Source organism: Fusarium mangiferae, assembly GCF_900044065.1.
Source record: "Fusarium mangiferae strain MRC7560 genome assembly, contig: FMAN_scaffold011, whole genome shotgun sequence".
Classification (NCBI taxonomy): domain Eukaryota; kingdom Fungi; phylum Ascomycota; class Sordariomycetes; order Hypocreales; family Nectriaceae; genus Fusarium; species Fusarium mangiferae.
In genome coordinates, this window is record NW_024573931.1 from 996166 (window position 1) to 1023159 (window position 26994).

At 48.6% G+C, this 26994-nt stretch overlaps 6 protein-coding genes across 6 annotated transcripts; 4 read left to right on the plus strand and 2 right to left on the minus strand.

The window, feature by feature from the left end:
* Positions 1–786: 786 nt before the first annotated feature.
* On the plus strand, positions 787–2169 carry FMAN_10165 (uncharacterized protein; the record flags this gene model as incomplete). The annotated part of the gene is made up of 1 exon (XM_041820808.1): positions 787–2169. One exon carries the CDS (start codon positions 787–789, stop codon positions 2167–2169), a length of 1383 nt encoding a protein of 460 aa, XP_041686652.1.
* Positions 2170–5049: 2880 nt separating this feature from the next.
* On the plus strand, positions 5050–5992 carry FMAN_10166 (uncharacterized protein; the record flags this gene model as incomplete). The annotated part of the gene is made up of 3 exons (XM_041820809.1): positions 5050–5330; positions 5397–5761; positions 5814–5992. The coding sequence occupies 3 exons, from the start codon at positions 5050–5052 to the stop codon at positions 5990–5992; spliced, it is 825 nt and encodes a 274-aa protein (XP_041686653.1).
* A 5035-nt stretch (positions 5993–11027) lies between these two features.
* Positions 11028–13422, plus strand: FMAN_10167 (uncharacterized protein; the record flags this gene model as incomplete). The annotated part of the gene is made up of 5 exons (XM_041820810.1): positions 11028–11278; positions 11345–11402; positions 11474–12732; positions 12782–12993; positions 13043–13422. The coding sequence occupies 5 exons, from the start codon at positions 11028–11030 to the stop codon at positions 13420–13422; spliced, it is 2160 nt and encodes a 719-aa protein (XP_041686654.1).
* A 985-nt stretch (positions 13423–14407) lies between these two features.
* On the plus strand, positions 14408–16778 carry FMAN_10168 (uncharacterized protein; the record flags this gene model as incomplete). The annotated part of the gene is made up of 4 exons (XM_041820812.1): positions 14408–14521; positions 14574–14801; positions 14874–16010; positions 16068–16778. The coding sequence occupies 4 exons, from the start codon at positions 14408–14410 to the stop codon at positions 16776–16778; spliced, it is 2190 nt and encodes a 729-aa protein (XP_041686655.1).
* A 529-nt stretch (positions 16779–17307) lies between these two features.
* FMAN_10169 (putative high-affinity phosphate permease, phosphate-repressible) lies at positions 17308–19779 on the minus strand (the record flags this gene model as incomplete). Its single annotated transcript, XM_041820813.1, has 6 exons — positions 17308–18357; positions 18412–18904; positions 19014–19063; positions 19114–19246; positions 19309–19540; positions 19599–19779. The coding sequence occupies 6 exons, from the start codon at positions 19777–19779 to the stop codon at positions 17308–17310; spliced, it is 2139 nt and encodes a 712-aa protein (XP_041686656.1).
* A 4975-nt stretch (positions 19780–24754) lies between these two features.
* FMAN_10170 (putative homoserine O-acetyltransferase) lies at positions 24755–26436 on the minus strand (the record flags this gene model as incomplete). The annotated part of the gene is made up of 3 exons (XM_041820814.1): positions 24755–25784; positions 25860–26250; positions 26376–26436. The coding sequence occupies 3 exons, from the start codon at positions 26434–26436 to the stop codon at positions 24755–24757; spliced, it is 1482 nt and encodes a 493-aa protein (XP_041686657.1).
* Positions 26437–26994: the final 558 nt, after the last annotated feature.

Sequence of the window (26994 nt, forward strand, 5' to 3'; positions counted from 1 at the left end):
ATCCTGACAAAAGGGGATGGGCCTGACTGCCCACCTGGACATTCGTCAGATACTGAGTCTTTTTGAGGTCTTATTCTCTCATCATAGAGATTACCTGCAGAGTAGAGTACAGAGTAACTGTGCTCTCTACTCTATCGCGGCTGTTGAAGCAACTGCCGGGATCACTACCAACTGACCAATCGCGCCTCGTCTCTGACGCTGGCTACAGGCGCTGGCCCCCCAACCATTGTTTACTTGCCCCGTCGACATTTTGCCGCCAGGACCATCTCTCTAATCCAATACATCATAAATCCATAATCCGAGCCTCACTTTCAAGGCGGCATCGCCAATACTGTGCGTGCATCCAAGGTGCCCTCCCCTCTGACACGAGCGCCATACTTTTGGCTGCGTCTATTAGAGTTGGGCGCTTGCAGCCAGGCAGCCTCCCCCTCCATGCGACCGTCATCACAAGACACAACCTGCTATCTCACCTACCTTACCTAGTCACGAGGTGCTCAACAATATCGCCCATCGCCATCGCAAATCGCCCTCCGAGTATCGCTTCCCCGTCGATTGCAATCTCGTCTCCAGATCCGAATATTCGGTTTGCATCTACCCCAGACCCGCTTGTGCGATAGACGACCTGAGATGTGTCTCGGCTGCTGTTAAGCTTGGCCGTGAGTTACAGCTTCGCCTCCACTCGATAAGGTCATTCGTCTATCTATCGACCACGCGCTTGCGCGCACATACCGATCAAATCAGAAGGCCCTACCCCCAGGCAGAATGACGATTCCTTCGCACTTCCATATGTCGGGCGGCTTCAATAGAGAAGGCGTGCACCCTGGCCTGTTTCGCCCACCCATCTCGCCAAGCTCTAGCACCAGCTACGGATATGCTTCGCCCTACAGCACAGCAACCCCCGACGGACAAGCTACAAAACGAAAGAGGCCTTGCCATGACATATCGCGATCTCAGGAATTTCGCTTCCAGGATGATTCTGATAGAAATGGTTATTTTGGAACGCCAGTGGCTCAGATGAGGAATGAGGAAATGCGGTACCAACTTGCTGGACAGCTTGATACACCGAGTTCTGGTCCTTTTAATAGCGGCATTCTTGACGAGAGCATGTATTCGGACACAGATTATCGCAAGGCGCTTGGCTCAAAACGAACCCACGACGATATCGATCATGGAGCTGGACCGACACAACTGTTCAATCTGCCTCCCCAGCCGATACAATCCCAAGGCTGGGGTAGCTTCGCATTCTCGACTATAGGAGGTGTTGTTGGACGTGTATGGGAGTTTTGCAAGACAGGCTCATTTCGAGGTTTCCAGGCTGGCGGTGGTAAGGCCTTTACGATGAATTCCGGCAGGGTCGAGGAGTTGGACCAGACACTATTTGAGAGTCAGCATCTACCCGGTCGATTCCCGCCATCGCAAGAGGATTACTTCAACCAGCGTCAGTCTGATAACGCAGAACAAGGTGGCAACAGCGGCGCATCTACGCCTACAGCACCCCATCCGAAACGAAGACATACAGACACGAAAGATGAACTTGGCAGGAATTGGGTCATGGTGAGTGATGAGAAACCAGCTGAGCCTGAGCCTGAACCCAAGCCCGAGCCTCCGCTGCGACGTCCGTCTTATCGACCGTCCCCTCGATCACGAAACTCGGGCCCCTCCATGACTACAGGTCGACGCATCAGTGCCGCTCCATCAGCCCGATTCTCTACTGCCTCTACTCCCGGTCAGCGACGATCCACCACCAATCGCCCGACTAGTCGTCTATCACACGCAGCAGCATCACCTTCTCCACGGCCTGCATCAACCGCGTCATTCGCGTCACTTGCTCCCCTCGCTTCTCCTCGGATAGAATCGCCCAGCAGGATACCTCAACCCACTCGCTCCACTCGCCGAAGTACCACCATCTCATCGCCGATAACAAAGCCGTCGTCGCACCGCCGGTCTCACTCTAATGCCTCAGTAGCATCAGGACGTACATCAGCAGAAGCCAGTCCCCGTCTGACCGCAGAAGCCAAGCATCTCGCAGCACGCCGTAAGATGGAAGAACGAGATGCGGATGTGCGGATCAACGCTTTCAACAAACAACTACAGGACATGATTCGCCAGGGTAGAGAAGCCTTGGGCACGACGATTGAAGTGGAGGGTAACTGGGAGGATGACCTGTGAACGACTCCAGCTGCCATCCATCCATCCATCCATCTACCTACCTCGTGACGACCCATTAGACATTTTGAAGCCACCTTCCTACCTCGTGAAATCTCTCACTGATACCCTCATTTATTTCGTTTCTTACTGCCTGGGCAGCATCGTTGGGGATTTTGACAGGACTTTTGTTAGAGGGGAGATCTCTTTTCGTCGGGGAGTTGATTAAGGATCTGGGCGTTGAAGCGAACGGAAACTGACTCTTTGCATGTATCAGTCGCACACACATACACACACAAACTCACAACTGACTGACTGACTGATTTCTTGGCAGTTAGAAATAACTGCCTGATTTATTCGTTTACCTCGAGGATCGATAACCTTGTCTAAATAAGCATAAAAACCTTTCTTCTCTTGTCTTAAACTCCTGTTTAACTCCGTAGCGGACTGCCAGGATGGATGTCCGCGAAAACGGTGATATACCAACCCAGCTTCTATAATAGGGAAAACGTGAAGGAGACGAGTCGCTCCAATCATACGGGGCTTCGCTGTCAACAGAACGACCAGGCTGTGTCTCTAGGCCCGGGATATCGTACCCGAAGCGGAGCATCGAAGCCCCTAGTTTATTATTGCACGTTTGATATCATCTGGGGAACCTCAGGACAAATCCTTCCCGTTCATGGATGTTGCCTGCGGCTGACGGTCTTTGTCGGCCTTGTTGATTGACGTCTTTGAGGTCCTCGTATTTGCTGTTTATGTGAGAACGTTAGTCTTTGTTAATCAGCCTTGGCTACGTCTTGGCAAGGCCAGCTCAGAGGGACACCGGTGATCGTCCATTGAAGATGGGGTGCGTTGTTTTCTGGTCTCCTTTATGCTATGCAGTCTGGCTATCCGTTAACCAGGCAGATGGACTTGGCGTGTAGGTAAATATAGGTCTCCCTTGTTGTAGATCGAACGGCTGAGGCTTGGAGATACCCATTTTTAGGTCCTCGGGCTACTAGTTTTGGAAACATTTGATGTGATGGGAGTTGCATATCAGTAATCTCTCAGCAAAAGGAACCTGTGATGGCCCCATAAATGATTTGCAAGAGATGCATGTTTGATGAGAAAGGGGGCTTACTCGGAGGTTTTGATGTCCGGCTTGGGGTTTTAACCTTCGCTGACTGTGACCATTACGGTTATTAACTGTTGTAGTTGTCTCTTTTTTCGTCCTTGCTTTTTGGTAGAGTCTCACTCTCCTGAAGATAAAGCATCCATTGTGGATATGGATGGATGAGTTCGGTTATCGACGCGAGACTAAGGTAAAATTGGGGGCCTCTTTTCCCTCTCTCTCTGTCTGGTTCGAGACCGTGAGAACAGACAGTGGACTCTTCGGACTGCACGGATATTGGAGAGAAGGAATAAGCTCCAGCTAATTGTGTCGAGTTGATGAGATTTTACTTGGCAGTGATGCTCGGCAAATTCTTCGGTTGAGGATATTGTATCGTACAGACTATAGACCGTGGTGTTGAGGTTGACATTGGCATACGTCAAGTGGCTTATTGTTTGTTGCTATCTAATGCAGTGAGCATCCCGATCTGCAGGCAGAGTTCATACATCAGATAGTCACTAGACGAGAAGATTGAGAGAAACAGGGCTGCTCTTATCTTGGCGTCGTACGTGCAATTGCATCTTATCGAACCAATACCAAATACCACAGCTCTGGTGAGAAAATAAGGCCTTGTCCATGTCTCTCCTCAGCTTGTCGGTGGGTAGTAAATGCTACCGTCCCCTATTTCGCAGGTCAATCTTCTGGGGCATTGACAGGTCGGCGGCTACTCAAAGCGGATGCCCGATGGCCAAGCCTTTTATCCCATTCGAGGGGTTATTCTCCGTTCCTAGGTTAAGTAGGTTTCACTTTTTTGGTTCTCGTGAGACAAGCCCTGTTCGGTAATCGCGAAGAGAGCCCAGACTAAGGTTAAGGTTACGTTAACGTTGGCTATTTAATTTTTAACCTTAGTGAGCCTTTCCAGGGGGGGTCACGCCCGAACATGGGCATGGTCTACCCGCCCTTGACCCCTGGAGCCTGCAACTAGAGCCTTTGTCGTCTGTCCAATTGTGGCTGAAACTCTTGTCTTGTGAGCACATGGCATATGCTGCTGTAAGACTCACGAGGAAATAGATAATGCTCTTGTTGCTCTTTTTACTCGTCGGGTCGTGCTACAAGAGTACCTGAGACATACAGTGCCCTGCACAAGAGATTGGCTCGAGGATCGTCCCGCATTAGATAGCGCAATACCATGGACATGGGTGTGATCTCGTATGCAGAGCCATTGAACCACGAGATACGCTCCCATGGGGACGAGAAAGAGCAACATGGCGCAAGAATATCGACTCTTTCGTCACTTGCACAATTCAATCATCACCAATTTAAATGCAAGGTTCCGTCGCTGCCAAGATTCCCGAGTCTCCAGCTCTCTGCATACGATGAAACCCCAGGACCAGTCTCTGAACTCATAACCCCTGCTGCAGTCTTTTTTCATCTGCACACTAAAGGACTAATACTGCACAAATAGGTACGCGCTATCAAGGGCCATAAGGGCCTCGTACGTCGACGGGCAAGGTTGAGGGGAGGGATACCCCTGCCCATAGCTGCCACACCCATACCCGGCTCTGGGTGGTTCAGCTCGGTACGGTTTTGCGCTGTGCAGTTCTCCCTAGAACCCGTGAGAGAAAATCTGAAGGGGACGAGAAATAAGTATATATGAAGAAAGATTCCTCTGCTGTTCTAGACGTTCTTAGGTTCAACTCAACAGCCGCAGTTCATTCACTCGTTTCTTCGCCTCTATCCCTCTTTTTGAAGCTATTCTAGTTTCAGTACTGTCGTTTCTCTTACACTCTATATAATACCCTCTTCCAGCAAAAATGCGTTTCTCTGTCCTCGCTACCTGCGCCGGCCTGCTGCAGCTTGCCGCTGCCGCTGTCCCTGTCGGCGTCGCCATCACCAAGTGCACTGTCGACAGGAACATCGCCCTCACTTTCGACGATGGCCCTTTCGCCTACACCAACGAGCTTCTCGACCAGCTCAAGAAGTACGGCTACAAGGCCACCTTCTTCATGAACGGCGAGAACTGGGCCAACATCAACGACTACGCTGCTACCGTCAAGCGTGTCGTCGCTGAGGGTCACCAGCTCGGCTCTCACACGTATGTGTTTCATCATTGTTGATAATATGCTGTGTGACAGTTCGTATAATGCTAACACTTCCACAGTTACAGCCATCCCGACCTTGCTACCATCAGCAACGCCAATGTCCGAACCCAGATGACTCGTCTGGAGGCTGAGTTCCTCAAGATCGTTGGAAAGTGGCCCACGTACATGCGTCCCCCTTACTTCAGCTACAACGCCAACACCCTCTCCGTCATGAAGACTCTGGGATACCACGTCATCAATGCTGATGTCGACTCTCTTGACTGGGAGTACAACACCCCCGCTGAGACCAACACTGCTCTCAACCTCTTCAAGAAGGGTATCACCAACGGTGGATCCATTGCTCTCTTCCACGATGTCCACGAGAACACTGTCCGCAACCTCATCCCCAAGGTCCTCGATGCCGTCAAGCGCAGCACCCGCATTCGTGAGCATTCTCTACAATCACTGTTCCTTTGTCACTACTAACATTTCTGTAGCTGTTACTGTTGGCCAGTGCCTCGGTGACCCCGCTGCCAACTGGTACAAGACCACCAAGCGTACCAAGCGTGACTTTGAGGGTGATGAGGAGGCTGAGGATGAGAAGACTGTTGATGAGCGCTCTGTGTCCGAGTATATTGAGCGATCTCGTTTCCGCCGCCACGCTCACCACGCTTAAGCGCTTTTGTCTACTGTCTCTTTGATGTGACTACGATTTATTGGATGCATCATTGGAAAGAACTGCACTGCTCATATCTCATTTAATATCGCATATAGACAATAGAACATGTCTCTATAATACTCGGCCTCACTATTTAATTCTTCTTTCTTTTACCGTACGCGACATCACCGTAGCATGAAGTGAGCGCCTCAATTAAAGGTCCATTTAAGCATATCTTGACGAGAGTTTAAAGTCTTACATGCGATAGGTCCACTCCCAGTAACACCCTACCATTGTGGCATCCTTCGCGAGTCAGCAATGCAGAAAGAAGCTTGGACTTTTTGACGCTTATCTCTTGATTGCATCACGAGATCATCGCGATTACTAGCCAAGATGCAAGATACGGAAAACAATGCGTTGTCAGCAATTGCAGCCCAATTTGTCCCTGAACCCCGACATGTGGAGTATACGGGCATTGGCGAAGCAGTGAGATTCACTCAGCTTATGCCGAGATAGATACCAAGTCAATTGACTAAGGTAGGCTAAGCAACCGGACCTTTTGTAAGTTCATTCACCACTAGTCAGACATTACTTGTTTGAGGTCTTGATGGACGATCGTTGCGATGTCTTCGTGGGGGCGAAAGACTTCGCGTCAACGCTTGCTGTTGCCTAGCGCTATTTTCTCATCCAGTGACAAGAGAATCTTGGAGCATTTCCTGTTGGATCGCGTTATTGCCATAGCATTAAATATGTGAATCATTTGTAGATCAACCTTGATGCCTTCTGGACCCATATCGCGTAGCTTTGCTTGGTAAACACAGCCTGTTGACTTGAACAGGCTCTCAGATGGCTTTCATTGTCGCCATTGAAATACTTACCAAGTCCATCCCAGTCCCGATATATTTCAGTTCACCTCTCGCGTTCACAGTTACGGGAGAAATGTTGTACATGATACCGACTTTATGACCAGCAAGAAGACTTGTATCTTAGGTTCTTTGACCAATGTTCAAGAGCAAGTCTCACAACATCAACCACTCTGTTATTTTGACTTGTATATCACTTGATCTAGAAAAACTTATTGATATCCTAGCCAAATAAATCAAGGTAGTAAACTATCAGAATTTTGTAATGTTAAGATGTATTACTGGGTGTCAGAGTATCACTATGGTCCTCAGCAACGGTTATGATCGTAAATCTTTTGATTTTAGCTCCAATGGCCCCTTAATTTTCCGTAAGGAATATAATGCTGAAATTAATTTCACTTGACTGCAGCCTGGCAGCTTCAAGTGTTGACATGCTGAGGGTGATTCTGAACAAAGAGTCATGGATCCTCTCGGGCCTCCTCAAGATCACATACCCCATGAAGTCAAAGAGGTTGCAGGATGACTAACGATCAAACACAAAATGGGTAAATGGTACGACTTTAGACCTTTCATGGCTTGGCATAGTCTGAAGGCTTCCAACGTTTACGGCGTAGATTCATCTGCCGAAGGACACTACATCCAATATGGCCGTCTAGGAGAATAGCGGTAATATGGGATAATCAGTGTGCACCAATCTCAACTCAACCTCATAGCGTTAGATGCATTATTCAGCATCTCATCACGGATAAATACACCGGTAACTTCATGACAGAGCAGCCGTGAATTCGGCGACCGACGGGAGTCTTGGCATTTCATCTACCGAATTTCAACATCCCCTGTCCCGTAGGCGAAAGCCGTACAGAGTGCGAATAGAGACTCGAACATGAACGCATTAATTACAAAGACTCGTAAATTCATCCGCCAAGACTTGCCCCGAGTCAAGACATGCATAAATACATCCGACACAATTGACTACTAGACCCTGACATTTTAAGCATATCCTCCCCTGAAACCTCACAAACTCTAACCAAGGGTGCGTCTCGTCCCTTGATCCTGGTAAAATATCTAACGTAACATGGACGTGCTGTCTGTCAACTGAACTTTATTCAGCACTTGTCTCACATGCTATCATGAGTTTATTCAATGGAAATGCAGCTGCCCTTGTATTTGGTGACACGGCAGTCTCGTGTCTGAGACAGTCGGATTCGCAAGTGACCCGAACTCCCGTTTTCGGAATATGGGAGCGGCACGGGAGTGGTTTCCAATGGATCCATGCAAGGCTCCGAGATATTGCTATTAGCCTTTTGAGGCTTGGAGATGGGTGATTGTATAATAATGATATATGGTGTTATAGAAGCTTGTACCTTTTCAAGGCACCTGAGTGTAGTCCTACCACAGTACTATCATGATCTTTGGAAAACAGTCCAGTCCGATGAACAGGACGAGCTGGATGTTTATGAAATCCTTGGTCAGAAGCCTCAAAATTGCCTCCGCTTTACACTACTGATTCCCCGACTACTGAAAAGCACACCCCAGGACTCTGATATCCGAGTAGTGGCTTCTTGTTCTTCCAGAGCACTCGTTGCAGCTGCTGTTGGGTCTCATTGACGTGTCTAAAGCTCTGTCTTTGGTTTGGGCAATATTTCTCATTGAAATTTCGATTATCAAGAACTTTTGACGTCGAACAAGATGTGTACCAATATGTTGCCTCCTAAACCGGAGTTCGATGGGACTGGAAGCACATAAGATAGAGAGACCCATAACCATTAGATATACCGTGTAACATGTCGTCATTAGGGTGTCATCATCGTGCTGCGAATTGTAGAGCCTACCGTAGCCATAATGCCTGGTTTCGTTGACAGCCGATGCCATAATGATCTTTAAAATCAGACAGCTGATTTTAAGTAAGAATGGTAAAGCGATAGCACGGTCTTCTTTAATTCTTTTCTCCTTTTTTATCATCAAGGGATCATAGAGGCACTTTTGAGTCGGTCCGACGTTATGATACCAAGGTTGATATTTTTCAACCAGAGGCCTGACTTATCTTCTGAGAGATTTGGCAATGCAAGATATGAAAATACATAGGATGAATGGATATATTGGCGTCGCAAAGGGGGGTTCAAAAGAGATACAGGCTCTCCGTCAAAAACTGTATTCGAGAATATGTTGACCTGACCAGATGTCATTGCAACATTCATGCTGCAAAAACCATATCTGTGTCGGTATTAAGCCATAATACCGGTCAGAATATGGAAATAAGTTATCATCTTGGAAAAGTCAGTGGGAATGTAACAGATGAGTATGGCTAATATTCTATCAGAAACCAGAAGAAACAGAGGATGGTGATGCGAAGAATCTAGACGGCTAGGGGAAGCCCCCAAACTTGGGGCATTTATCCTAAGTGATAAGAGTGCCTTGGCTAGTTAGATCTACTATATATTAGTAAAACCTTAGGCCATTCGATTTTCATGCCATATTTTAACGCCAGAAGCCTCAGCGGTATGAAAGCTCCCCATCGCCGGGCCCTTATCAATACTGTCTACCCAAGACCTATTAGAGGCACCTGCCTATAGGATAACCTAGGGGTTTTCCCCTTTTATCTTTAGGAGGCTCTTCCAGCACTTGTCCTCGACTTACAAACCCTATGGCCGTGAAGGGTAATGTATACCGATTATGGTAAGATCGTTGGGAGTAAATGTCTTTGAGTGATTTTTTATGTAATTTAATTAATGCTTTTGCAGTATTATATGTTTCGTCCTGTGCTGAGAGGATAACTTGAAATATATGCTAGTAACCAACTGCCGGGGAGAAAGTCCAGCTGGAGACAATATATGAATTTGAAGTCGTTGCTGAGGGTTGCATCTTCAGAGCACGGAGTTTGACCTTCCAGGCATGTTGCAGACCTTGTATAGATATGCTGCAGAGGATGTCTTAGTCACTTCTAGAGGTTTTAGCGGCGAGGCTATGCTTCAATTTTAAGTTGATAATAACAGCTCTGCCCGTTTATTGAGAGCAACGAGTACCTAGGAGATGGTGCGTAGGCCAGGTACTTTATTTGTTATACCCGGCGACATGTAATAGTTGATAACCTGAAGGGCATAATTACATGTCGACAGGCATTGTACTGGAGTATGGTATCAGCTCGTCGTTGTGGTGTTGATGGGCTCGCCTATGACGGGCTCTCGGTGACATGCTCTTGATACGCCGGACAAAAGACGGGAATGAAGGAGAGGACGAAGATTTTCAGTGGCGTCACTGGGTCACGGGGAGCTCGTGCAAGTCTCGACCGACGCTTGGCGTGGGTGGAATCGACGGTTAGTTAGTGGCGGAAGTCGGAGGGAAGAGGCCGCGCGACGGACCGAGAGTGAAGAATGATCGTGTGTGTTATCGCGGGGAGTTGAGAGAATGAGGCAAATGGGGTGATAGACTGTGTTACTGATGGTCAGGGTCTTTGGGACTCAGTAATACTTTTCCTCGTCAGGTCTATCTCGAGTAAATATCAAAGTTTGTCAACGAGTCGGTTCACAAGTTACGGCTGTCGAAGCGAACATCATGAATTGTCTGATTCTGTTGTATGTACGTAATCAGGCCATGTTGTTGACCCTTGTTCTGGGTGTCGGGGAGGTCGGGGAGTTGTCGAGGCCCTTGATGGATCCGATGACACTCAACGCCAATGAATGTAGCCGATGACCGATGGCCGATGATCCGTCCGTCTCCATATAATTTTGGGACATGCCCAAGAAACCCTCATCGAGACCCTTTCTTTATCCGGGGAATGCATGAGGATAGAGCAATTAGTTATGGAGACTGTAGAAGAGTGAGGTCAGAGTGTTTTGAGAGTCTGTATTGCATCAGTTTATCATGCCATCCAATGCCAGTGCAAGTAGTGATGATACCCCGACGTCCCGACACCCGGGATCAGAAATCTCCACTTGCGACCTAGAACCACTCGGCGACTACCGACAACCGTGACCGCGAGAAAATGGCCACCCCGGCGGCCGTCTTAGAGCGCATTCATGGTCAAGGGGTGAACGAGTCACGACCGAGTTTTTCGTTTCCCTTCTTCCCTATCTAAAGGACATCCATCGACGACCCGCAACCGTCAATCTCCCCGTCGCTTCAACCTCCAAAATCAAAAAAGAAGGAGAAGAGACCGACGACCCGAGAAGCCAGAAGGACAGAGACACAGGATGACAAAGTCAAAGGCTTCATCTCCCGGGTCATCGGCTTCCGCTTCGGCCACCCGCCGACAACACGCAACTACTGCCACTGCCAGACCGGGAAAGGCGAGGTCTTTGGCTTGTCGGCAGTGTCGCGATCGTAAAATCCGCTGTGACGGTGCCCGACCTGTCTGCGATTCGTGTTCCAGACGCGGTCTCTGTGCTGATCAGTGTGTTTACCCCGAGATTGAGCATGAAGGTTCCATCGCTTCATCGCGAAGGTGAGTCTCTTTCTCTCTCTCTCTCATCGTCAGATCATATAGATAAGATACTAAACTCAATGATAGCTACATCCGTGCTCTCCAGAAGCGAGTCCAGGAACTTGAAGAGAAGGAGAAGCAGCTAGTAAGTCTTTTTATAACAAGTACCTTGCTCATATTCCCTACGCCCAGGACTCTCACTCACACGCCCTCTAGGAATTAGTAGCTCAAGGCCACAATGCTTTCGTCGCTACGACGCCAGCTCAAGAAGAATGGAGAAAACTATCCACCTCACCCAGTGTTGTGTCTGAGCGTATAGCAAGACCTCCAAGACATATTGATCATGCTCTTCCTCCAATCCACACTGACTCTGGCTATTCTCTACCCAGTTTCTCTTCCAGAGCTGGTTCACTACCAGTAGTTCACGAACCAGCCAGCTACTACTCTCGCCCACATCATCTCATGGGTGCTAGTCCACCATTAACCGATGATCTCGAAGATGCTGCCCCAGCCAAGCCTTCATCTTTTGGCTCCTATTCTTCCAACGTCAAGGCGGCTTTGATGCTCCAGAAAATCACCCTTCCACCAGCAGACCTCATGGACGAGTTATTAGCAGAGTATTTCAACATTGACTGGATCACCATGCCTGTTATCCACCGACCATCGTTCTATCAACGATATCACCGTCTCATCGCTGTTGCGAACTCTCGCTACCGCCGTGATATCCCCCTAGAGGAGGCCACCGAACTGGCAGCCACCTACTCCCTTTTACTAGGAATGCTAGCCATTGGTCAACTTGCCAAAACCTCGATCACAGAATCCGTCGAGTCACACGTATCTCACGCCTTCGAATTTCACCAGCAAGCCAAGACTCTTCTCCTCGTCGACCTCCTATCCGTATCATCTCTTCCTGTGGTACAGGCTTTGATTGTTCATGCCAGATTCTTGCGACGAGCGGGTACGGTCCAGGAGAGTTGGATGCTGACTGGCATGGCCCTTCGACTCGCAGAAGGTCCCATGCTTCATATCGATCTCCCGGGAAAGGCTCAGGCTGAACGCGAGGAACGGAGAAGGACATGGTGTGCTTGTGCTCTGCTTGTCAGGATGCAGAATTCCCCTGGAAGCCAAACAAACCCGGCATTTGGCACATTCCCCCAGGAAATCGACGACGAATATCTCGAGGCTTTTCCTCACAACCCCGACCGAGTTCAACCTTGCGATACCCCTTCGCGACTATCTTTCTTTAACCAAACTTTGAAACTGTACGACGATATTCTCCAGCCTATTCAAGATTCTCTCAGCCACAAAACAGAGTCTGGTAAAGAATCGATCTCTGATATTCTGTCTGATGCACTGAAGCTGGACTGCGATTTAGAAGAGTGGCATGCCGTTATTCCTGAGCATCTGCGCGTCAAATTCCCCTGCACACAACCCGAGGCTATTTTCCGTCGCCAAGCAACGCTGTTGCGCATGAGGTATGTTGATGAACTACATTTCGAGACACCATAAGCTAACAAATGATAGATATCTTGAGACCAAAGCTTTGATTCCCCGATTAGCAATTATGAAGCTTATTAGCAGCAATGCAACACAACCAACATCTATGATGACAAAATCAATGCTCGCAGGACTATTCGAGTCATGTTATGCTGCAAGCGTGGAGCTGGAAGATATCATGGCCCGTGAGAGGAGATTGGTGACTTTTGACGGCCCTCCTGAGAGTCATTCCGCTATTGGTAAGCCAAGACATCTTTCTACTACGATATCTATTCTAACTTTCATCAGCCCTTAGCATAATTGGCATGACCCTCACCGTCTTGGTCCAACATCCTCTCTTCAGAGACATAATCACCAACCCTACCCCTGTAACTGAAGAGGCCACACGATGCCTCGCGACAGCCAAGCAATATACAACTTCAACACACCCGCTCGCCGAGCGATTTGTCCATACTCTCGAGTCCGCCTTGCAGCCTCCATCTCGATGTGTATCTCCCCGCGGTGTCTTGGACCCTGCCTTGGAGCCCAAAACTGTTGGGCCTGTGCTGTCGAACCTGACAGAGGCTCCTGGGGCTGTGGAGATGGCCTTGCTTGAGGCTTGGTATATGAAGAGGCAGGATCTCGCATCTTGCGGTATGCCTGTTACGGAGATTGTTTCTCTGTGGTGATTAGTGATATATATACAGATATATATGGGATTGGGAAAAGGATAGGCGTTTTTATTTAGCTAGCGAGATACCCCAGCATGAATTAATGGAATGAATGAACGTCATATTGAGTCTCAGTCTCAATCCAGATGTCTTTGGTGTTCTGCTCTTGTTGTGGCTGCCTCTAGTGGCCGTGGCCAACAGGCCGGTATAAGTGGCCGGGGTGGACTTTTCCAGGGTCTGCGCCTTTCAAGGGTGCTCATCTGCCCGGAGTTATCCTTTGTAGGAAAGAATTTGTATGCCTCTCAAGATCACATCACGCCAGCCCTGCTAGCTATGGCAGTTGGCCGACGTTTTGCAGGGGTCAACCAACAGCCTGAGAAAAGAGACAACAGAAAGAGGAATATCCGCCCGTTTCTGGAGATGAAACTCCACGACAGTAGCAGGGCGCAGCTGTCGGAGGCCGACCACCACATAAAAGAAGACAGCTTTTTTGAAGATCAAATTTGATAGGTGCCTGCAAGGCAGAATTTGAGTTTCAATTGGTTCAATTTCACACATCAATTCGGGCTTGTGTTTCGGTGAATGCAGCATTCCGCTTCCAGTTCATTCACTCATGCCTAGTATCAAGACCACAGATTAAGCCATCACATTCAATGCCATGGACAAGGCACAGGCAACATAGCCTCTATATTTACAACTATAACAAACAGAAGCGCTAAGATAGCTGGGCCTCGGTGCAGGGCCTCTAGTGAGGTACAAGTGGCAGCCACTGCAAGCACCCGATAATCCTTGGGTTTCTACCTGTGAGTGATTCACAGGCCTCGAATAGGAGTTTCGCATCCAAGGCATAAATTCTTCTCCCTCCCCGTTTTATTTTCTTTTTTCCTTTTTCTTCATCGCTAAATCTACACGGTGATCGATATACCTCTCCTCATCCCACGCAACCTCAACAGGTTAAGCGACACACAGTATACCCGCTTGCAAAGAACTTCGTCTTGTCAAGATGACTACCGCAAAGACAGTCAAGTCCGAGCAAGGGCTCGGTAATCGAGCCCTCTTGGACAAGATGGACAAGCTGCGAGAGCTCGGCATCTCCAATATGGTGCCTCTCCCTCAGGTATGTCTTGCATGTCACCTTGCACCAGACTCTCTCGGCTAACGTTATATAGATGGTTGTCGTTGGTGACCAGAGTGCTGGAAAGTCCAGTGTCCTCGAGTCTCTCACTGGCTTTCATTTTCCTCGCTCAGTGACTCTCTGCACTCGCCATGCCACAGAGATCATCTGCCGTCGTGAGGAAACCGAGAGCATTGTTGTTTCTATTCATGCTGTTGATGCGGATGAGGAACAAGCAAAGTCCTTTCATCGTACTGCGACTAACCTCGATGCCGATGAGTTTGCTCAGATCTTCTAAGATGTCAGTATTATACTCTCTAGACTCATATCGCCTCCTCTAACATAGTCTTGATAGGCTGCTAAGGTGATGGGCATCAAGTCAGAGTCTGGTGATGGCTCTCCTGGATCTGCCTTTAGTCGCGATGTTCTGCGCGTCGAGATCAGCGGCCCCAACGAAGATCACTTGACTGTCATCGACGTTCCCGGAATGTTTGAGAATGTCACTCCCGGTGTCACCACAAAAGAAGATATTGAGCTCGTGAAGAATATGGTGCAAAAGTACATCCAAGAGTCACGCACCATTATCCTCGCTGTGGTCCCTTGTAACGGCGACATTGCGAACCAGAAGATTCTCACCTACGCAAAGGAAGTTGATCCTGAGGGTAAGCGAACTCTCGGCGTCCTCACCAAACCTGACTTGGCGGTCGAACAGGCTACCAAGGCTGTTGTCGTTGACCTTGTACGCGGAAAGCGACGTGATCTTCAACTTGGATACTGCGTTGTGAAGAACCGAAGTGCAGACGACAGTTCTTCCAGCGCTGAGGAGCGAACTCGCGCTGAGAAGGAGTTCTTCTCCAAGGCGCCTTGGACTTCGCTACCCCCTGACAGACTGGGTATCCCGGCGCTCAAGGTCCGTGTCCAACAGCTTCTCATGGACCGAACCAAGAGCGAGTTCCCCAAGGTTCGTGGAGACCTTGCGACTATTCTCAAAGAAACGGAAACACTTCTCAAAGACATGGGTCAGTCTCGCAGCACTACTGAGCAACAGCGTATCTATATTGGACAGATCGCTGCTCAGTTCACTCGTATCAAGCACTGTGGTCTTGATGGACAGTACAGCCGCGAGAATCTCTTCGACGCTGGCACAGATCTCAAGCTCATCACCCGAATTCGCGAAATCAATGAGGAGTTCGCAAAGTCCGTCTATGACTGGGGCGAGACACGAAAGTTCCACCGTCCTGGCGACAAAGAGGTGGCCCCAGCCGCTAGCGAGGAAGATGAGGCCTCGGAGGAAGCAAATGCCGAGTCTGCCGACGAACGTTGTGGCCTGTACCGCCGCGGCATCTCTTTTGAGATCCCCAAGTTGGGAGAGCAAGAGCTGGAGGATGGGGTTCTTCATGATGCGTTCGAGTGGCCGGAGCCGAACGAAGAGGATATCATGCAGTATATCGAGAGGGAGTGGCTTTCTTCCCGTGCTTATGAACTCGGCACTGTAAGTATTGTCTTTTCCTGGTGCTTGCTTGGATGTATGTTCTGACTCATCTCTTAGTTCGGTGGTGAAATGCTACCTAAGAACTTCAAGGAGCAATCCAAGAAGTGGTCTGGCATGGCCCGAGCCCACATTGCCAATGCCATTCTCATTGTGCACCATTTCATCAGCAACGTCCTGGACAACTGCTGTCCCGACCCGGTTATTCGCGAAGAGCTCTGGAATTTCCTCGTCGATGACCTGCAGACCCGGTACAAGCGTGCCGTCAACCACACCGAATTCCTCTTGAAGGTCGAGTTCGAAGGTCGCAGTATCACCTACAACCCCTCTTTTGGCAACAATCTAGCTGAGAACAGATCAAAGGGAGAAGATTTGGGTGAGCTGGTTGAGAAGACTACAAAAACTGCCTTGCAACAATCTTACGAAACAGATATCGAGGTTGCCAAGTATGTCCGTGACGCTGTCGAGGGTAGACCTAAGCCTACAAACCTAGCCACCATCTGCCAGGACATTCACGATGTTCTTTTGACCTACTACGACATCGCCCGCAGTCGATTTGTCGACGTTGTCTGCCGACAAGTCATCGACTTCTTTCTCCTCGACGACGCCGACGGCCCTCTCACTGTTCTGTCTGACCAAGTTGTGTTTCACATGACACCTGAGCAACTCGAAGCTATTGCCGGCGAAGACATGCTCAGCCGTGATCGCCGTGAGAAGCTGACTCGTGATGTGGTAAACCTGAAGGAAGCGCTCAAGGTTCTCCGTGGATGATCTTTTGGTAGACGAGACAAAACCATTGGTCTTTGATTATGTTTGAGAAGGGTCAGATGGGGGTAGACCGCGATGCTAGACTTTGAGAGAATTGGGATAGTATTGAGGTTCTCATATCTCATAGATGGTTTGATAGTTGCAGCCTTTTGCAAGAAGTTGTAATAATAGACTGCGAATTAGAGTATCAGCCTTGCTAGCATGAAGTGCCAGTTGCCGTTTTCATTGGAATTCTCGTAGCTTGGTTGGTAATTGACCAGCACGCTATCATACGCTTTAGAAGTTTCACAATCATCATATGCACTCAGTTGGATTGCCAAAGTCTGCAACTCATAAATTGGGGATTCTTTGCATTCGTTATTCATTCGTACAAGTTGCGAAGCACTTCTGCTCCCAAGCCTCCAGATGTCGATGTTCAACTCGACAACTATGCAAAAACAAACATCTAAGGTATCATAGTCTAAATTTCATTATTCCACCAACGCCAGAGATATGCGAATCATGCGAACAACACCGATTTTGTCAATCCAGATCATTTCGTCAAGAGACTGCCAACATCCTGCAGCTGGACTGAGTTCAGCAGCGGAGGAGGTCCTCCTCTATCTATCCGTCCCCAGCCAGCTCCCCAAGTCGGCGGTGGCTGTGGAGGAGTAGATGAAGATGCAGGGGGGCCTGCTGGGAAGATTTCATCCTCTCCTGTACCAGAGCTCCGGGTGCTCAAAGCAATATCTGTACCGCTGCTCGACTTAGCCTTGCGGTGTCTTCTCCAGATACGAGGTTTCCGAAGCCGAGACGTCTCAGCCATGAGCTCTGGCGATGTCATGATGCCAACGCGGTCATTCTTTCGGAAGTGGCTCATTCTGGATCTAGGATACGAGAATCCTGCGGGTTGACCACCGACAAAGGGGTTCCAAGCCCTGAGCTTTGGTGACCCAAGACTGATACTACCATTGCATCCAGAGTTGTAGCTTGTGCGAGGTTCTCCAGAAAGCTCCTCCAAGGTCATGCCCTTAGTCTCGGGGATCAATAAGGAAACCAGAGTACCAAACAACATGAAGAGGGCAAAGAGTTGAAGCAGTCGGTCCATGTTGGGTGAACAATCGATGCCCTTACAGCCCTCGGGTGATCCATGTCGCACCATAGGGATGCTGATGCCCTGCGCAATAATTGCCCCTATTTTGCCCATGGCGGCCGAGATGCCATGACCGGTCGATCGATATCGGGTAGGGAAACATTCCCCAGGAACGATGAAGGTGGTCGTGTTAGGGCCAGCATTGAAGAGAAACTGGCCCACAATGTAGAGCGCAAGCAACCCCCCCTGTGAGAGGCTCTTGTAAGCAAACCCGAGGATACAGAAGATAATGGTGAGTAGAAGAAATCCGAAAACCTGCAGCGGCTTGCGACCAACGGTGTCAACGCTGAGAATGGCAGTCCAGTAGCCAGGGAGTGATCCAGCACATGTCAAAATGATCATTCCAACAGCTTGGTTGTGAAGCTTTTCGAATAGCGAGGTACCAGCGCCATAGCCTACTGCTTGAAGGACAAAGGTATTATTAAGGCCAAGACCATAGAAAGCGAGGTCCTTCAGAAAAGTTAAGTTAGCGGGAGCCAAGCAATGTCAAATAACAGCACTTACCAAAAAGAACCAGGACAAGGTTGTGCCTAATAGCATCTTGAAATTGGCCCATTGGCGGAAGAAGGAAATAAGATCAGACCAGGACGCACGAGGGACGTCAAGACTACGTCCAGCGATACGCTTACTCCTGACTTGATGAACAACGTCAAAGGAACCCTTGGACTTGCTGGCAACGTATGCTTTGATGTCGGCATCAGCTTTCTCGACGTCGTGTTCCACATCAAAGGTATATCGAGGGGTTTCCGGGATGGTGATGCGGTAATAGAGGGCGGCACAGGCAGGAATGGCGCCCACTCCAACAATAATTCGCCATGCTCGGTCAGCGGCTAGTCGACACTCGAAACCGCATTGGCTTTCATCAGCAGCACCAATAAAAGCGTCCTTGAAAGCAACAGTAGTGATTAGAGCAACAATAGCAGCTGCTAGCTGTCCAAGTCCCTGCATAGAGAAGACAGCAGCAACCATAGCGCCGCGCCACCTTGTCGGAGCGAACCTAGCGGGATCTCAGTCAGTTTGAGTTGATCAGGGCGTGTTAGGGGCTTGGTATGAACTAAACCCCAGCCACAAAGTCTGAATGGCAACATGACAGCGAAGACACTTACTCGGATGTAATGACACTTGAGAGCGGGTAGTCGCCGCCAATTCCAATGCCCTGGATATAGTCAGGAAATGCTGCGAAACGTAAAGTTTTTGCAGACTTACCATGATGATACGCCAAAAGATTAGGAGACCTGTCGATCCCATTGCAGGGCTAGACGAGATGAGAGCGCAGCAAAGCGTTGCCAGGATAATAATGCCCAATTCGACACCATACATGCGGCGTCGACCAAAGCCACTATTTGAGTTGTCAGCGCATTCTTGTCTATGAAATGATCGATATAGACTGGTGGTACTAACTCGGCTAGCCATCCAAAGACGATCATTCCCACCACGATTCCGGCACTCGTAGAGGCCTTGAATGCCTGGTTAACCGGGTCAGGGAGATATCCATCATTGCCACTGAAGCCATTTTGAGGGTTAGGATCGCCCCAAAAGACAACTCCAAGGAGTATTGTGATGAGGTTGATGGCAAAAATATCGTAAGAGTCAAGGAAGAAACCAACACCTGCTACTAATACAGCGCGGACATCTAATTTGGTCAGCATTGGCTTCAATAATAACCGGCCAGAATAAGATTAATCACATACGGTAGGCACCAAAAGGGACTTTATCAATCTCAGATAAAGCAAGACGGCGGCGGAGATTGGGGTCGGGGATGTGAGAGAAGTCGTTGAAGAAGTTGTGAAAAGCGTTATTACCACCCCAAGTGCGATCCTGCTGAGAGCCTGATGCCGGGGGAGGCAGCATGTCTTCGTCGTAGTCTGGCATTTTGAAGTTTAAGGCGAGTAAATATCGGGAGCGATGATATCCGTAATCGACGACATGGGTTGTTCTGTATGGAGATGCTTCGGGATGAGTTTCGCGATACCGATCTCCACCTCTTCGGGTGCTGCTCCGTTAAGAGATCAGGAATGCATAGAATCAAGACTCTGAATTTTTGTGGATTTCGCAGCAATTGATCCAACTCTTTGAAATATTTCCAGCCCAGTCTGGTCGATCCAACAATACCGTCGTTTCCCCAAATTACGGTTTGTGACTGTCGAGTTGTTCACCTCACTTCGAAGATGATGGCCGCTCAAGATGATGTTCCAACAAGAAGACCAATATCTAACTTCCTTCTAATCCAACACCCCCAAATGAATCGACGATGATTTATCGAGGGCAAGAGAGAGTTGTTCTACAGTTCAAGTTCGACATCGAATACCATGGATCGGGATTTCGGCGTAGTTGACCGTCGGAGTATGCGGGTTCGTAGGTGTCGAGGGGATGCGACAGTCGGTGATACAGGTAAAGATAAGGCAAGGCCCTAGCAATGTACAGAGAAGAAGAGGTAATAGAATGAACAAGATATTACGATCTCACCAACAACAACAACGATAGATGAAATGGGGAAGTGGGAGGATTCCAGACAGTTGGGATTGATAGATAATAGGTAACTACGGCCGGATATAGCGTGCGAGACCGTGCTTGTCAAGGTACAGTACCTTCCTCGTAGTGGATGGGGGATGCCCTGGGTGATGGATGAATGGGTGGTGATTTTGAGGCAGGTGCAATGGTGGAGACGCATCTGCGCACGCCTTCCATAATGGAATCTCCGGCCAAGCCACTGCCCACTGTGGAAGCCGAGGAAGAAGCAAGATGGAAAGTCCACTGCACACCCACTCGAGTCTCCCCGAACCAGTCAGAGTTGAGCATTGGATGCAGACCACTGAGATGAATGGAACACCAAGTTGCCCATGCTTTTAGAGAGCCCACAAGGCCCGCCTTGTTCGAAGCAGGTCATTCTGTTAACCACCTCCTCCTTCGAGCATAGTATATGAGTCCGTACAGGAAAAAAGGTCCAGCTCTAGAGAAGTCGATAGTCCAATCTTGCTCAAGTGAATCTCAGCCCAGGGTTTCATACTCAGCTAGAACCCCGTCACTCCAGACTCAAAGAGACTCCCTTTTCAAGCAGATGCACCCTGGCACACCCCCTGCAATCCACTGGATCAGCAGAGCCAATTGGAAAGGATCGGAGGTCAGTGGCCAAACTCGCCCTGGTGGAGAGCATTCGAACCTATGTAACGCCCGCGTCTTACACTGAGATGGCTGCCCCCCACTTGAACGAACAGGGTCGTTTTTGTGTGTAGTGAGTTTTTGGGTGTGGTGAGATTTGGGATGTCATTAACAGAGTCTATTCAATAAGAGGCTTGCATGTCAATTGAGGCTATTTCGTGGCTACCTATTCTTACGCAGGGACATCTTGAACCCGGTTCGCTTGAGCTTTTTCAACTCCCAAATTTGACGCTGTGTCACAGAAATTGGATGTGATGCACTCCGTCAGACTTGACTTGTCAGACAAGGAAGGCCCCTTGGCCCCTGTTTTTCCAGAACAAATCACTGACAAACCTTGTGCCTAAGGCATCGATCCATGTGTTTTCCTCAGGGAGCAAGAAAGTTCCCGACATTAAGCTAGGGTGCCAAAATAAACTAGCCTAGAGGCTCCCTCAGGCATACTAGCCTTTACCTCAACTTTTCTGTTGCTTAGAGAAAATGTCCCAAGTTTTCTTACCTCTCCTTGCATAGGAAGGCTTCCAGAAACAATAGAGTCGTTCCATGGGATCCATCATCCACATCATTCCGCATTGGGCTCACCACTCAATCTCACCACGGTCACTTGGTCGCAGATCTCGCCGAACGGCAACTTTCATGATTTGACCGGCGCTTCTTTCACTTCTATTCACGCCCTTTGATCGACGCCGTGTGATGAATAACCTGAATTCGTATCCTACATCCAAAGGTTTCATCACTTCGATGACGATGGATTGAAAAAGATCGGCAATGTTATCTGCATTACACTCACACAAGCATCTTTATCGAATTTCCCCTCATCTCGTGTCGAGGCCTATCAACACGTGCAGTCCGTCAACAACATTGATGCCAGGAAAAAGCACCGAAACGGGCGTGTCCTCTGCTTGCTTGTACGTAAACGCTACACATTGTGCAACCCGCCCAGACAAATACAGTGGGTTTATTCCCTTACACCATCGTAAAAGAGCCTACGGACGGCTTCCGGCATACGACAAGATCACTCCCGACTGGGTCGTGCACGGCTGCCGTCGCATGAAGAAACACGGATAGCAGTGTAACACGATAAACGTGACTCTGACTCTGACTTATCCATTACTCAACCATGTGAAACGACACCGGGTTTCCTCTTTCTAATTCTCCAAGAGAAAACAAGACAAGGGCCCCATCTTTTTGCACGTTTACTATTGTCAGTTGCTCAGAAGAAGCTCCACCATATCAGCTTCGAAAATGCTTCTAGCCGTATTCTCAAGTTTGCCACGGTATGCATGGATCTCAGAAAGAACAATGGCTCTCGCCTGATATTAACGAAAAGAGTAACGCATTACGGGTCTTGTTGCTCTGTGCCTGGATTTGCTTTGCTAATCCTATCAACCTGCGACGCTTGCCGCTTGAAACCGTTACCTAAAGAATACCTCTAGGCAATCTGCTACAGATTTTTCTGTTGACTATACACGGTTTCTTGACTCGAGGCACAAGCAAGCCCCCATCACTTTCAATTTCATCTCGGTCGAGAATGAATTCCGACCGAATCGGACCAACAAAGGTACAACGCCCGACGCTTATGGATTCTAACCTCGTCTCACCACGTTCAGATTCTCGCCTCGTTTGCCTTTTTAACTTCTCAGCTCTTGTTTCGCTTAGAATTTGACAGGGGCCAAGGTTTGGCTCCTCTATCTAACTCAACCAATCGGTGCTCCACGTGTGTTTACTTTCCACAAGGCCCTTCACTGCCTTGTCACGACTTTTGTATTGTGCGGTGCCTCACCTTAAAAGGTTTACGAATCCTTTACCTCATAAGATTTTGTAGACGATACCGTAGCGCTGAGTAATTCCTCTGTCAGTGGGCCGGTGGGCTATCAGAGTGTTCCACGTCGAGAAACATCTGCGGTGCAGGCCTGGGTAGCCCAGGCGCATGTCTCGGTATGTAATTGGAAGAGCAAAGACAGAGTGCATCATCATAAGACATTGGCGGTTCTACGACGTTCTCTTGTAGTTGCTACATGTGATATGGAGCGAGGACATGTGCCGAAGATGCTTCAACATGATTCACATTCCAATCTCTCAGAATTGCCTGACAAGATAGATGTCTGGCCAGCGTCTGGACCTCATGTGAAGGGTTGAAAACCATTGCACCATGTTCTCATGTGCAGTGACTCTAGTGGTGTGCCAATGTGTCGTGTCGTCGTCTCAACCAACATCTAGTTCATAAGGGTTCACAACAAACACCCTACGCCGTCTCCCAAGATAAACAAGGCTCCCGTAAGCCCGGCGTAACATCTAAATCTTCAAGCCGTGTTTGTGGACATGTATATCAGAGTTAATTGCGGCACCCGGCAGAAATAGACCCCTCAACGGCCGTGACCTTCGAATCCAGTAATCGTGAACCTTGAATAGCCAGTGAAAAGCTCTCGGGCAGAAATGCATCGAACGTCAATAGGCGAGTTGCCGATGCTATTGGTGTACCTTCTCAACTGTGTCCTGTTTTCATCCATCTGCATTCCAGGCATGTCACTCGGGACAGCCTCTTGTTTTAGCTTGGCCGCCACCACGATCGTTTATCATGGAACATAGAGCGCCATGTACTCGGTGGCTTCACGTCGTGAATGTGACAAGATCAAATATCGATAATTGTGAATACCATTGTCAAAAACATGGTGGCCTCCAGGGGAAAGAAGGTTGGTTAGTTTGGCTAGCTATCGAATAGCACCACGAACAGGCAACACGAGTCCAGTTAACAGACATTGACTATTGTGTAAACATTTCAAGCTTCAAAGCTTCAACACTTCTCAGACCCTTCTAGATTCTTTCCTGTAGGGTCCTGAGACAGTCGTCGTCTCTCCCTCAATGTCTCGCACACATCCGTGGACTCGCCTATTCCTGTATCGCTAGGCAGTGGATGCGGTTAATAAGTGGACGGGTAACATCGTGATGATCGACTCGGCACTTGTCATTGATTGCATCGCATGGTTCCATTGTCACCCTAGAACAACATGTGTGCGTGTTCTAGAATGCTCTGATGGATATACCCACATCTCTGAGTACCGATACAGAGCTCATCTTCAGTGCCGAAGCCTAGCATTGTCTTAACTTGAACGTGAACTGATAGAATGCGATCGTGGATGGCTTCTAGAACTTGGGTTTTGTGGATTAACTGCAATGGGGTAGGTTTACAACATCTTACGATGTTCACTATGCTGGAGCTGGTATCAGTCAGTACTTCTCCCTCACGTCCAGGGGATATTGAGAACTCCAATCTCGATCCCACAGTAACAATAATATTAGACGAGCTAAGCATATACTCAAGGTGAGCTTGGGAGACTTCCGATTAGTTATCTCGGACTCCCAAATGCAATTGAAAGTCTTGATTATTTTTCTTCTCAAGGCTCCTGAAGCTCGACTGTTTGAAATCAGGCTCCAATGTGAACTTCTGCTAGACTTGCGCTGCCTGCCTAATATACCATAGTAATCGGTGATGTTGCAGGCTATTCGTGCCTAGAAATCGTCACAAGACAGCCTTATCTGACATAAGATTCGATCAAACAATTAATCAGTTAGAAGACAACGCATCAACAACCCAATTGTGCATAATCGGACTCGTCATCATGATTTTCATTCTTGTCTAGTTTTTCTGCGGCACGACACCAGGCGCCATCCTAACATTACTGCAAGCAATCTACCAAGCAGTAATATCTTCAACTTCAGCTTCTCCAAATGTGCTCGACTTGGTGATTTGTCCAACACTAGCCTCCTCAGGTGCTCCGCCATCCTTGGACATGATATCAGGCAGAACCTCCTTGAAAAATGAGAGGACGTAGTTGTTGACCTGCTCAAACTGCAACAAAAATGCATCGTGGCCCTCAGGACTCTCGATTCGCTCGAGACGTGCATTAGGTACGTGTTGTGCAATCTCCTCCTGCTCAGCAAAAGTGAAGAGGCCATCGCTCTCAATGCCCAAAACAAGTGTGGGTTGTTGAATCATAGCTAGTGCATCTGCGATGGTGTCTGCTCGGTTGCGTGACACGTCATGCGTGTCCAACTTACGAGTCATGGCAATGTAGCAGTTGCTGTCGAATCGCGTAACGAACTTACGTCCCTGGTATCGTAGATATGACTGGGCAGAGAAATAGTGTGACTGAGGCATCTCTCCTCCAGTCAGGCTACCATTGTTAGGTCCATGGAATTGAGGATCCGCTACGTTGTCGGGAACAGCAGGTGACTCAACAGTTGATGCTGCGTCAGTTGTGCTGTTCTGACGAGATATGGATGTACGCTTTACAATATGGCCGTCGTTGTGAATATGGAAGTGTGCCTCAGAAGGAGTCGAGGGTCGGGGTCGACCTCCAATGGTTTGGACCTTGGATGGGTCGGGAATGTTGCGTCCGAATCTCGACTCGAAGGAGTTGCGACTTCGATATGTGAGCAGAGCAGACATACGAGCCGCACCCAGGCCAGTGGAGGGGGGATCATCGAAGGCGTAATATCCATCGTCGTACTTGGGGTCGGCGTAGATGCTCTGTCGTTGAGCCTCACCCCAGCTGATACCCCAAGCGCTGTGTCTGCTTGAGGTCGCGATAGGGACGATACATCGGATATAGTCCTTGCCAAAGTATGCCCACTCAAGCACAAACATGCCACCCAGAGAACCTCCAACAACAGCAGCAAGTTGCTTCACACCTAGGTCATCCAGGATGAGCTTGTGGAGGCTGTCAATGGTTAGCCACTGTTTCTTGTTCAAGCAAACATGAACGCAGTTGTCGAGATTAGGAGTCTGAACTTACTTGACATCATCTCGAATTGTGGTAAGGGGGAACTCAGGTCCATATCGACCCTTGCTTGGATCATTGTCCTTGGCAGTTACTGGGCTTGCAGTGCCATAAGGGCTGCCAAGACTGTTCATACAAACAATGAAGAATCTTGAAGTGTCGAAAGCTCGGCCAGGTCCTCCAAGTAGAGGACCCCACCAGTCGCTCACATCGGCACTTCCAGTGAGAGCATGGCAGATTACCATGGCATTGTTGCCCTCTTCATTGAGTTTGCCGCGAGTTGTATAAGCGACCGGTAGGTTATAGAGTGTGACTCCGGACTCGAGAGTGAATTCTGGAACAATCGCTATCTGCTGCTCAGGAATGAGGGCAGAGAACGGGTTCTCGGGCTGTGATTGCGTTCTTTCTTACAGGTATTCAGTCACTGGTCTTCTATAATGTTGAGGGGAGAATGGCACGAAACGGAAGAGGGAAGAGGGAAGAGAAGAGAGATGCTGAAGGAAGCATGCAATGACAAAGGTAAATACTGACCATAGTGTTGACGAGAATCGCCATTTGTAGTAGTGTTTTCAGCCATAGTCGCAGCTGGCATGGTCGTATGAGGTTGTCGAAGTGTCTCCACGATATCTGCACTGATGTATCCGTACTTGTGAGAGGTTATACAGAAAAATCGGACCGGGGTCGCTCCAGGGTCTTAAAGTTTGATATTGAGGTCGCTCAATCTCAGAGTGACTCAACCCGATAAAAATTGGGACTTTTAGGGTATAGATATGTTAGTCAATAGTGCTTCAAAACTCAATTGTCCCAAAAGAAATGATTCTATGAGTGTTTAGGTGGAAAAACCTGGGCCTTGCTATGGCGTAATTCTGGCTGGTCTCCATGAATGCCATGACTCAGCCAATTGAGATGCTTCCTTTGATGCACGAATTGGCCGGCAACGGAGGATGTGGCGATCACGTGCCGACGTGAGTCTGGGGGAACTGTTCGGCAATATCAAATTGATAGTATCCGGATTCAAAATCAAGTACAATAGGATAATTTTCTGTTGTATAGCTCAATCTAAGTGTTCAGCTTCGTCATGTCTATTGTCAACCCTAACCGACTGTCATTCAAAAGTATAATGTACCATTCAATCCTGATACCGACGACA